Genomic DNA, 12,940 nt, shown 5'->3' on the forward strand with positions numbered 1-12,940 from the left:
AGTGGAGAAGTGCAACTAAACCCAGCAAAAATTACAATAAGATGCTTTTGCGTTTACAAATCCCAGCAAGATAAAAAAAAAAAATCTGCGGGAAAAACGCAGAATTCTGCATTAACGCGACCCCCAAGTTTAACTTGCTAAGTGGGTGAATTAATAAGGAGACGGGGCATCATATAGTGTTAGCTTTCTGCCATGTTTGAGAAATCTGTACAGCTGACACTGCCATCTTGATGTGCTTTTCACCTCGCTTTTCTCGACCCATCTGCTCCTATCTTCTCCGAGCAGAGCAGGCAGAGCTGCTCTCTCAGAGCTGTTGCCCTAGCGACTCCAGGCTCCACACAGACACAGCGTGTACACATGCTTCTCCAGAGCCAGTACTGTTCTTCCTTCAGACTAGCATGCGTCAAAACTCTGTTCATTTGCACAATGTCTCTTGTTCACATTCGCTTGTAAATGTCCAAACTCACAAAATATTACATTCAGTAGCTCTTAACTGTATATATGTATAGCTTTATGAGCTGGATTGCCTGTCTTTGCAATTCATTTATTTAGATTTGTGCTCATTAGCATATTTAGCTAGCAGCCTTCATGGAAATTTGCTATTATTTGTGCTCATTTTGTTAGCTTTCTTGTAGATGCCTAATTGGCTTTTTTGTGTGTCTATTTGGCTCCCTCTTGTGTACTAAACCGGTAATACCGTAAATCCCGGGATGAGCGAAGGACGGTCTGACGATATGAAAATCTGGATAGAACTCAACCCGAGAACCCTGCAGTCCATGCAGGCTTTTGTTCAAGCCCAGCACTAACTCACCTAATTCAAGTCATCAACTAAACGTGGTCTTCAATTTCGACAGATATGTTAGAGCTGGGCTGGAACAAAAACATGCACACACTGCGTCCCACAAGCACTGGAGTTGCCCACCCCTGGGCTGAACCCTGTCAACATGCCAAAAGGAACAGGCGAAAGAGGGAACAGATGAATAGATTAATGAAGGGATGAAGTGGATGAGTGTCCGGGACAAAGGAGAGCAGGTATAGGATGAATGATGCATTGTGGGTCAGCCCTATCTTGTGTCGGAGTGATGCAGCATGGGTATTCTGTTACAGCCAGGTTCAAAGGGCATACATTAATAAGTCATGTTGCTTCTGTAACTTATGAAATGGTGGCTAAGTACCATAGGTAGTTAGTAGGTAGAACTTAAAAGGCGTGTACGATAAAAAGTGTGTGCGTGCGCGTGTTTGCGCGTGTGGTGACGTTCCTCACTCCCGTAGGTGATAGAAGGCTGTTTTAGGCGTCTGTGATAAGGACTGTGACACTGGTCCATCTCTGTAGTTATTTCAGCCTGTGGCCCCCTGGCCCTGGGAACAGACCAGGCTATTATTCCTGCCTCACTCACTCTGACACCAGCTGTCTGGAGCTGCAGATTACAGAGTGGGCTGTAGAGGAGGTGTGGAAAGATGGACAGAAGGATGGAGGTGTAGTACTGTTACTGTATGCGGAGAGAGGCAGTGTCAGTGTGTGTATAATTTAGTGGTGTAGGGTTAGGTCATGGCTGTATAGGGTGTCGCGTCTGAGATGAGACCATGACACAGCACAGCAACCAGGAAGTGACAGAAGAAAGGGGGGGGGGGGGGTTACTGGACCAGGTGGCAGACTGGCCAGAGGCATCATCACATTCACTATTCTTATCTCATTGTTCAATTCTCAGCAACATTCTATTCCGATACTGTGTTCTATTCATACTTATTTCTCACATATAGCCTTTTCACTGCAAGAACACCTAACAAGAACCAAATTCCTTAATGAGAGGGGGCAGCACTGAGCAAGCCTGCAACATCACCTCCTGGCGTAGCTCAAACTGCGCATGTTATCTCCTTGAGACGCCATCTTAACCAACTTCATTTGGCTTCAATGCGCTATTGAGCCATTACATAGGAATGAATGGTGTCACGTGATCTATGGCTTTTGTCCGTTCATATAATACAGTCGTTGGTGTCACTGATCTTAAAATCATGTCTCGGCAGAAATGTGTATACTGTATATAATTGTTTTGCAGTGGCGGCAACAATTTAGTGGCGCATATAGGGGAAACACTGAGTCAGCCACAGTATCAGGGAAACGGAGAACAATGGCAACATGGCATATTTTACATTTTGTCAACAGCCCCTGTCAAAGACATTCCCACTGTGAAGTGATACTAGTAGTAAAAAAATATATATGTATTTTGTTTGTTTTGTTGTACTTTTACCCAATTTCATGATATCCAGTTGATAGTTACTCTTGTCCCATCGCTGCAACTCTCGTACGGACTCGGGTGAGCCGAAGGTTAAGACCATGTGTCCTCAGAAACAACGACCCCGCCAAGCCGCACTGGTTCTTGACACACTGCTCGCTTAACCCGGAAGCCAGGCGCACCGTACAGCTGGCGACCGAAGTCAGCGTGCATGTGTCCCGGACCGCCACAAGGAGTCGCTAGAGCGTGATGGGACAAGGACATCCCAGCCGGCCAAACCCTCCCTTAACCCGGGCGACGCTGGGCCAATTGTGTGCCGTCTCCTGGGCGTGGCCTGCTGCGCCACTGGGGAGAGACTAGTAGTGTTTACATTATGTCTCTATTCCACGTAGATATGATGGACCTCCTCATTGTTAGGGTGTTTCATAGTTCCATAGAGCAGGATGTGTGACTCGTCTGCTGGGTAGGAGCTGTGCTAGGCCCAGATGTTACAATCATTCGAAATGTTATAGTTTGTGTAGCGGGCCAATATGCCCTCTCTATTGGAGAATGGAAACCTCCGCACTAAGGTCATGTCTAACGTTGTGTGACTGACTGAGTTATGTCTTTCTCCTCATCTAGCCTTCTCTGCCTCTTAACACACACACACTCTTTCTCTCTCTCTCTCTCTCTCTCTCTCTCTCTCTCTCTCTCTCTCTCTCTCTCTCTCTCTCTCTCCTTCCTCTACCTCTATCTAACTCACTCTCTTTCTCTCCCTCCCTCACACAGACACTAAACATCCAGTTTGTTGGCTGATTTAAACCGCTCAGGTTCTGTGAGGCATGCTGTTGATTACTGTGTGTGTGCGTGTGGGCGCTCATACAGACACATCTGTTTTGCATTGAGATATTAGGCTGACATGTGAGTGTAGTGTATGTATGTAGTGGGGGGGGGGGGGGGGGATGTGTGTCCTTAGGAAGTAAGCTACTCTCACTGTACAATCTGTTCCAGCTGCTGCCGTCTAGTCTAAACACACCTAGAACAATGATCAGCTGTCTTACTAACTCACCCAGGGCTTATCCAGGGCTGGTTAGCTAGCTACAAAGACTGTGTAACAGACCCAAGTCACTTCCATGTATAGGACTAAGCCTGAGAAGTGAGAGACACTGGAACACTCGAATGCCATTGCCTCAGTAGGTTGGGTTAAATCAGGTCCTCTTATCCATAGAGAATGTCCCACGGCTATGAAAAGAAAACAAAGGAGGACACTGGGTTAGTAGTACAGTAAACACATCCAGGCATGTAGCTCTATGTCCCTGACTTGCACCACTGCACCGCCTGCTGTTAAACACTGGTACTACATGATGCCAGGTGATTTGAGGTGCCCATAAGAGTCTAACCCCTGTGGGGGGGGGGTTTCTATTTATTTGCCTCTTAAGGATCGGACCCTTTTTTATTTATTTTAAACATTTTTTACATTTTCACCTAAAATGACATACCCAAATCTAACTGCCTGTAGCTCAGGACCTGACGCAAGGATATGCATATTATTGATACTATTGAAAGGAAACACATTGAAGTTTATGGAAATGTGAACATTTCCAAAATTTGAACGCCAGTGGCGTTCTATTAAGCTATATGGAATTGTTTTAAGAAGGTAATACCAAGATTATTTTGCTATTTGTGTGTCCTAGAGCAAAACAACTGACATGTTTGCGAGAGTCTCACCTTTGCACAGATGGACCATATTAGTGTGTTGCCGAAACTATTCGGACGCTACAGACAGAAGTTGGCTGTCGGTTGTACCGACTTCAGACGAGTCCCAAGACGCTTGTGGGGGTTGTCGAGCAAAACGGAGAACACCATCGTGTTAAAGATGGGAGGTGGGGATAAGCTTGGCTTGGGTGGGATAAATGGGGGAGAACATGGAGGAGGGGGTGGTGGAGAGAGAGCGAGAAGGAAGGACTTTATTATACTACAATGTAGTTATATATTTTTAAATTAATAACCGTACTGGACAGATTAAGGATGTCAAATCATTATTATTCCTTCTTTGTCATTACAATTAAGATTTAATGGTGGTTGTTGGTGAGAATGGAGAGGGGCTATATCCGGTGGATTGGGATGGGTTGCTGGGAAGGCACTTTACTGAGGTGTGCGTGGGGCTTCCACTCATCACATCTCAATAATTAAGACACGCAAATGACTAAAGATGGAGTCCGACCTTAGTTGATTTGATTGTGCTGGGCCGTGCTCAGACATGCTGTGCTGTGTTAAAAAATAAATAACAGCGAGTGACTGTGTGGCTAGCACCCGTTGTGTTTCTCTGTCCTCCCTGCTGCAGCGACCACCACAGAACATCAACAGTGTTTATCGCCCTGTCCATGTTGCTGAAGCTGGGGGGAAATCAAATGTATTTATAAAGCCCTTCTTACATCAGCTGATATCTCAAAGTGCTGTACAGAAACCCAGCCTAAAACTCCAAACAGCAAGCAATGCAGGTGTAGAAGCACGGTGGCTAGGAAAAACTCCCTAGAAAGGCCCGAACCTAGGAAGAAACCTAGAGAGGAACCAGGCTATGAGGGGTGGCCAGTCCTCTTCTGGCTGTGCCAGGCAGAGATTACAACAGAACATGGCCAAGATGTTCAAATGTTCATAGGTGACCAGCAGGGTCAAAATAATAATAATCACAGTGGATGTCGAGGGTACAACAGGTCAGCACCTCAGGAATAAATGTCAGTTGGCTTTTCATAGCTGATCATTCAAAGTATCTCTACCGCTCCTACTGTCTCTAGAGAGTTGAAAACAGCAGGTCTGGGAGGTAGCACGTCCGGTGAACAGGTCAGGATTCCATAGCCGCATGCAGAACAGTTGAAACTGGAGCAGCAGCATGGCCAGGTGGACTGGGGACAACAAGGAGTCATCAGGCCAGATAATCCTGAGGCATGGTCCTAGGGCTCAGGTCCTCCGAGAGAGAGAAGGAAAGAAAGAGAGAGTTAGAGAGAGCATACTTAAATTCACACAGGACACCGGGTAAGACAGGAGAAATACTCCAGATATAACAGACTAACCCTAGCCCCCCGACACATACACTACTGCAGCATATATACTGGAGGCTGAGACAGGAGTGGTCAGGTGACACTGTGGCCCCATCCGATGATACCCCCGGACAGTGGCAAACAGGCAGAATATAACCACACCCACTTTGCCAAGGCACAGCCCCCACACCACTAGAGGGATATCGTCAACCACCAACTTACCATCCTGAGACAAGGCCGAGTATAGCCCATAAAGATCTCCGCCATGACACAACCCAAGGGGGGCGCAAACCCAGACAGGAAGATCACGTCAATAACTCAACCCACTCAAGTGACGTGCCCCTCCCAGGGACAGCATAGAAGAGCACCAGTAAGCCAGTGACTCAGCCCCTGTAATAGGGTTAGAGGCAGAGAATCCCAGTGGAGAGAGGGGAACAGGCCAGGCAGAGACAGCAATGGTGGTTTGTTGCTCCAGTGCCTTTCCGTTCACCTTCAAACTCCTGGGCCAGACTTCACTTAATCATACTGAAGAGATGAGTCTTCAATAAAGACTTAAAGGTTGAGACAGAGTCTGCGTCTCTCACATTGGTAGGCAGACCATTCCATAAAAATGGAGCTCTATAGGAGAAAGCCCTGCCTACAGCTGTTTGTTTAGAAATTTTAGGGACAGTAAGGAGGCCTGCGTCTTGTGACCGTAGCGTACGTGTAGGTATGTACGGCAGGACCAAATCAGAAAGATGCGTAGTAGCAAGTCCATGTAATGCGTTGTAGGTTAGCAGTAAAACCTTGAAATCAGCCCTTGCCTTAATTAAAGAGGAGTCCGTATTTTGCTTTCTATTGATGATGATCTTTTCCTCAAAGAAGTTCATGAATTTATCACTGCTGAAGTGAAAGCCATCCTCTCATGGGGAATGCTGCTTTTTAGTTAGCTTTGCAACAGTATCAAAAATACATTTTGGATTGTTCTTATTTTCCTCAATTATGTTGGAAAAACAGGGTGATCGAGCAGCAGTGAGGGCTCTTCGATACTGCATGGTACTGTCTTTCCAAGCTAGTCGGAAGACTTCCAGTTTTGTGTGGCGCCATTTCCGTTCCAATTTTCTGGAAGCTTGCTTCAGAGCTCAGGTATTTTACTATATACCAGGGAGCTAGTTTCTTATGACAAATGCTTTTTGTTTTTAGGGGTGCAACTGCATCTAGGGTATTGCACAAGGTTAAATTGAGTTCCTCAGTTAGGTGGTTAACTGATTTTTGTACTTTGACGTCCTTGGGTAGGCGGAGGGAGTCTAGAAGGGCATCAAGGAATCTTTGTGTTGTCTGAGAATTTATAGCATGACTTTTGATGATCCTTGGTTTGGGTCTGAGCAGATTATTTGTTTTGATTGCAAACGTAATAAAATGGTGGCTTGATAGTCCAGGATTATGAGGAAAAACATTAAGATCCACAACATTTATTCCACGGGACAAAACTAGGTCCAGAGTGTGACTGTGGCAATGAGTAGGTCCAGAGACATGTTGGACAGAACCCACTGAGTCGATGATGGCTCCGAAAGGAGTGGGTCTGTGGACTTTTCCATGTGAATATTAGTCATCAAAAATGTCATTATTATTATATGACTACAAGGTCCAATAGTAATTCAGGGAACTCCATGAGAAACGCTGCATATGGCCCAGGAGGCCTGTAAACAGTAGCTATAAAAAGTGATTGACGAAGCTGCATAGATTTCATGACTATAAGCTCAAAAACGTCATTTTTGTTGTTGTTGGTAAATTGAAATTTGCTATCAGAAATGTTAGCAACACCTCCGCCTTTGAGGGATGCGCGGGGGGGGTATGGTCACTAGTTTAACCAGGAGTTTAACCAGGAGGTGAGGCCTCATTTAACACAGTAAATCCATCAGGCTTAAACCATGTTTCAGTCAGGCCAATCACATCAAGATTATGATTTGTTCATTGACCATAACTGCCTTGGAAGTGAGGGATCTAACATTAAGTAGCCCTATTTTGAGATGTGAGGTATCACAATCTCTTTCAATAATGGCAGGAATGGAGGAGGTCATTATTCCAGTGATATTGCTAAGGCGAACACCGCCATGTTTAGTTTTGCCCAACCTAAGTCGAGGCACAGACACGGTCCCAATGGGGATAGTTGAGCTGACTACACTGACTGTGCTAATGGCAGACTCTACTGAGCTGGTAGGCTGGCTAACAGCCTGCTGCCTGGCCTGCACCCTATTTCATTGTGGAGCTAGGGGAGTTAAAGCCCTGTCTATGTTCGTCAATAAGATAAGAGCACCCCTCCAGCTAGGATGGAGTCCGTCACTCCTCAACAGGCCAGGTTTGGTCCTGTTTGTGGGTGAGTCCCAGAAAGAGGGTCAATTATCTACAAATTCTATATTTTGGGAGTGACAGAAAACAGTTTTCAACCAGCGACTGGGTTGTGAGACTCTGCTGTAAAGCTCATCACTCCCCCTAACTGGGAGGGGGCCAGAGACAATTATTCGATGCCGACACATCTTTCTAGCTGATTTACACGCTGAAGCTATGTTGCGCTTGGTGACCTCTGACTGTTTCATCCTAACATCGTTGGTGCCAACGTGGATAACAATATCCCTATACTCTACACTCTCCAGTTTTAGCTTTAGCCAGCACCATCTTCAGATTAGCCTTAACGTCGGTAGCCCTGCCCCCTGGTAAACAGTGTATGATCGCTGGATGATTCGTTTTAGGTCTAATAATACGGGTAATAGAGTCACCAATGACCAGGGTCACTGTAATACGTGACAGCCAATGGGATGCAGATGACATGACAAATAAACTCGAAACGGGGGAATGTTTGGTTGCTCAGGAGGAAGTCGAATGTGTGGAAGACATTTGACGAGTTGTAGAAAATACTGGAGATCAAGAAAACGAAGGTAAGGAGCAAGCGGCGCATAGCAAAGATTTATCTGACATGTTGTGGTTGGGTGAGGCTCGGTGCTCACGGAATCAGTAGGTTATTATACACACACTCACAGGCAACAGAACCAAGATCTGTTTTTATTTCTGTAGATATACAGTTGAAGTCGGAAGTTTACATACATACGTTTAGGTTGGAGTCATTTAAAATTAGATTTTCAACCACTCCACAAATTTCTTGTTTTAACAAACTATAGTTTTGGCAAGTCGGTTAGGACATCTACTTTGTGCGTGACACAAGTCATTTTTCCAACAATTGTTTACAGACAGATTATTTCACTTATAATTCATTGTATCACAAATCCAGTGGGATCATGTTGTATATATATTGAAGCAAAATCTCAAGACATCAGTCAGGAAGTTAAAGCTTGGTCGCAAATGGATCTTCCAAATGGACAATGACCCCAAGCATACTTCCAAAGTTGTGGAAAAATGGTTTAAGGACAACAAAGTCAAGGTATTGAAGTGGCCATCACAAAGCCCTGACCTCAATCCTATAGACAATGTGTGGGCAAACTGAAAAAACGTGTGCGAGCCAGGAGGCCTACAAACCTGACTCAGTTACACCAGCTCTGTCAGGAGGAATGGACCAAAATTCACCCAATTTATTGTGGAAAGCTTGTGGAAGGCTACCTGAAATTTTTCGCCCAAGTTAAACAATTTAAAGGCAATGCTACCTAATACTAATTGAGTGTATGTAAACTTCTGACCCACTGGGAATGTGATGAAAAGCTGAAATAAATCATTCTCTTTGCTATTATTTTGACATTTCACATTCTTAAAATAAAGTGGTGATCTGACCTAATACAGGGAATTTTAACTCGGATTAAATGTCAGTAATTGTGAAAAACTGAGTTTAAATGTAGTTGGCTAAGGTGTATGAAAACTTCCGGCTTCAACTGTGTATAGGGCATCAGCCTCTAAGGTGCAGGGTTGAGTAGCCGGGTGGTACCCGTCCAGTGATGACTATTTAGCCTTGAGATAGAAGCTTTTTTTCACATTTGATAAGATTGACAGACATAGTAATAAAAAAGGCACATTTAGGGAGTCTCCAAAGAGGCAGAAAAATGTAAACTCTACAAATATTTTACCGGACAACTGGAGATTTACTGTTTCCAACTACAAAATACTGTTCCTTTTTTTCTCAAAGTAAGAAAAGCTATTCAAGAATTTACTTCATTTTTTATTTCCAACAAATCATGAAATAGTGATGTCGAATCATTCTCTAGTATCATGCTTAATTACACCAATGTAAAATACATTTAGCAACAGAATTTGGAGAATGAACAGAGTGCGTCTTCTATACCAGAACTTGATTCAAAACTTAGACGGGAAAATGTAAACCCTTACAAATATGGACATAGAGGACAGAAAAAAGCCGACCCCCAATATAATTTGGGATGCCTTTAAGGCGTACATTAGAGGAATTATAATCTCACACTCGCCAAAAGTTACATTTTGTTTAGTGATTTTTTTCTTTCTATATTAAAAAGTATCCCAAAAAGTATCCCATAAAAAGTATTTACAAGGTGAAGAAGAAAATAAAAGGTTAAACACAAATAACTACTTAATGGTAAATAAACCTGGTAAATATCTCGCAGCTGTCACAAAACTAATAAATGCTAAACCAGTTATAATTTTAAAAGATAAAGATACAGAAGCAGTAATTTGAAGCAACAATGCAATTTAATCACAAGTTTATTATGAAAATGTATATACATCAGAATTATATATATATATATATATATATATATATATATATAGCCATCTAAGACTCTAACTCTGCAGCAACTATAAGCATACAACATTTTTTTTATTAAAAACAGATATCACCCAAGAATAAATCTGAATTGCTGTTAAAATTTTCGCACGGAGAAAAGCACCAGGAATGGATGGTTTTCCCGTAGAATTCTATTCAACTATTTGGACAAAGTAGCCCCCTATTTACACAAATGACAACACACGTCGCTTAATTCAGTACTTCCTAGTTCACTGCATCAAACAGTTATATTCAAATCTGGAGAGTCCCCTGCTGATTAACTTCTCTGGGATATGTGGGACGGTAGCGTCCCACCTCGCCAACAGCCAGTGAAATTGCAGGACGCCAAATTCAAAACAACAGAAATCCCATAATTAAAATTTCTCAAACATACAAGTATTTTACACCATTTTAAAGATAAACTTCTTGTAAATCCAGCCACAGTGTCTGATTTCAAATAGGCTTTACGCCGAAAGCACACCAAACAATTATGTTAAGTCAGCACCTAGTGACAGAAAACCATACAGACATTTTCCAGCCAAGGAGAGGGCTCACAAAAATCAGAAATGGCGATTACATTAATCACTAACCTTTGATGATCTTCATCAGATGGCACTCACAGGACTTCATGTTATAGAATAAATGTTTGTTTTGTTCGATAAAGTCCATAATTTATGTCCAAATACCTCCTTTTTGTTCGCACGTTTAGCCCAGTAATCCAAATGCATAATGCGCGATCACTTGTTCAGACGAAATGTCAAAAAAGTTATATTACAGTTCGTAGAAACATGTCAAACGATGTATAGAATCAATCTTTAGGATGTTTTTAACATACATCTTCAATAATGTTCCAACCGGAGAATTCCTTTGTAGGCAATGACTTGAAAAATTACAAACCTCAGATTTCCCACTTCCTGGTTGGATTTTTTATCGGGTTTTTGCCTGCCGTTATACTCACAGACATCATTCAAACAGTTTTAGAAACTTCAGTGTTTTCTATCTAAATCTATATTATGCACATTCTAGCTTTTGGGCCTGAGTAGCACCTAGTTTACTCTGGGCATCTTTTTATCTAAGCTACTCAATACTGCCCCCCAGTCCCAAAGAAGTTAGACCCATAAGTTTAATAAATTGTAACAATAAAATTATAAATCTTATAAGCAAAAGTCTTAAAAGACTTGATACAAATAGACACGAACATGTTTCAGTTTAATACAATATGCAAAACAATAAACCAATTTATTAATAATACCCGAAAACACCTTTGAGTGTCTGGAATTGCCATTTCTATTCAACTTTCCAGCCGAAATAATAAATTTGTATTGAACACGACGGGAGACAGAGAGCTGGTTTCAAGCGCAGGGAGCAGCAGCTGTTTATTGTACAGGACCACAGGAGGAGGCAGGTAGCTGGGTCCAGGGGCAGGCAGGGGGTCACACACAGGGGGTCCAAAAGGGCAACAGTACAGGCAGGGAAAAGGCTAGTAACGCCATCCGGGAGATCAGGCAATAGGTAGATAACAGGAAATCCTAAAGTACATGCAGGGAATAGGCAAAAGGCGTCGTTAGTGAGGCTGGCAAAAACTATCATACACGGGAGAAGTAAATCACGGGAAAAACAGAGCTACGAAAGAAGTGTCACAAAACAAACAATACCTCACAGTGATGGGGTATAAAGAACTGAACTAAATAGTGTGTGATAATGACATAGGTGTGTGAACAGGTGATTAGAATTCTGGAGAGTGAGCTGGGTTCAGGGATCTATGAGTTTGAGAGTGTGAGCTGGAAAGTGGGCTGCGTTTAGAGGATCTACGTGTTTGAGAGTGTGAGTTGGAAGCAGACGTTACAACATTCAATACAAATATTGTATAGATGTCCTAAAGCAAAAATATACTTGAGTGATATAATACACTGAACAAACAGGCAACATTTTTAAAGATTTTGTTGAGTTACAGTTCATAAAAGGATATCAATCAATTTAAATAAATTCATTAGGCCCTAATCTATGGATTTCACATGACTGGGAATACAGCTATGCATCTGTTGGTCACAAATACCAAAAAATTATATATACAAGAGACAAAATTCCCAAATTCTACAGCACCATTGCAGTCATGTCTGAAGTGTAAAACTATAATGAGTAAATAATTAATGCCTTCTGGGAATGTTACAAAATTCCAAAGTCATGGGTCGGAGTTGGAAAGATGGGTGTCAGAGGTATTGCAATGTAAATGTGCTTTTAATTCATCTGTCTGTATATTCCATGACATGACATATGAGGGTGCAGCGAGCTACCCGATGGGTTGGACAGTACTCTTCTCATCGATTTACCTTTAAAAAAACACTTTTTGCCAATCCTCTGCCGTTCTCGCAATGGAAAGGTCAAATGCTTTATTATTTAAGAATTGAAAGAGTGCGATGATGGAGAGAAGGTAAATTGTGCAGTTTGTGGTAAAAAAAGGGATATAAGGCTACTGGATATGGGGGCTAGTGGGTCTCGGCAGGGGTGATGTTTGTATGATGTATTTGTTTGTATGTGTATGTTTTTTAATTCATTGTTTGTCAAATAAAATCTTAGACAAACAAAAAGAATGGAGTTGATTTGACCTTTGCGTGACCCCTGTTGACCTGTGTCCCCTCTGGGTCAGATCTCCCTGGAGACGGAGCGTCTGGGGCCTCGTCGCGTGGAGGGGCTGAGGAGGGAGGATGAGGAGTGGACGAGGAAGGCTCACGCTGCCGTCCTCTCCATACAGGATCTCACCGTCAAGTTCTTCGAGACCACCGCCAGGGCTCAGAAAGGTAAGTTACACACACACACACACACACACACACACACACACACACACAACACTCTGTAGAGGCAAACTCCAGAGCTATGCATCTTCCGCAGAGCAGCCCATAGACAGACTATTATACCGACACTCCCTCCTCCGAGTCAGACCCGAATCTCCATGCTTTAAATTGCTTTGTCTA

At 42.9% G+C, this 12,940-nt stretch overlaps 1 protein-coding gene across 1 annotated transcript in view; it reads left to right on the plus strand.

Moving 5' to 3' along the window:
- Positions 1-12,940, plus strand: part of LOC139388775 (junction-mediating and -regulatory protein-like) — a 49,132-nt gene that overhangs the window by 25,446 nt on the left and 10,746 nt on the right. The window contains exon 3 of the mRNA XM_071135690.1: positions 12,616-12,766. Coding sequence (XP_070991791.1) covers positions 12,616-12,766 — 151 coding nt within the window. The remainder of the gene's footprint in view (positions 1-12,615; positions 12,767-12,940) is intronic.

The sequence above is a fragment of the Oncorhynchus clarkii genome, chromosome 29 (genome assembly GCF_045791955.1).
Source record: "Oncorhynchus clarkii lewisi isolate Uvic-CL-2024 chromosome 29, UVic_Ocla_1.0, whole genome shotgun sequence".
Taxonomy (NCBI): domain Eukaryota; kingdom Metazoa; phylum Chordata; class Actinopteri; order Salmoniformes; family Salmonidae; genus Oncorhynchus; species Oncorhynchus clarkii.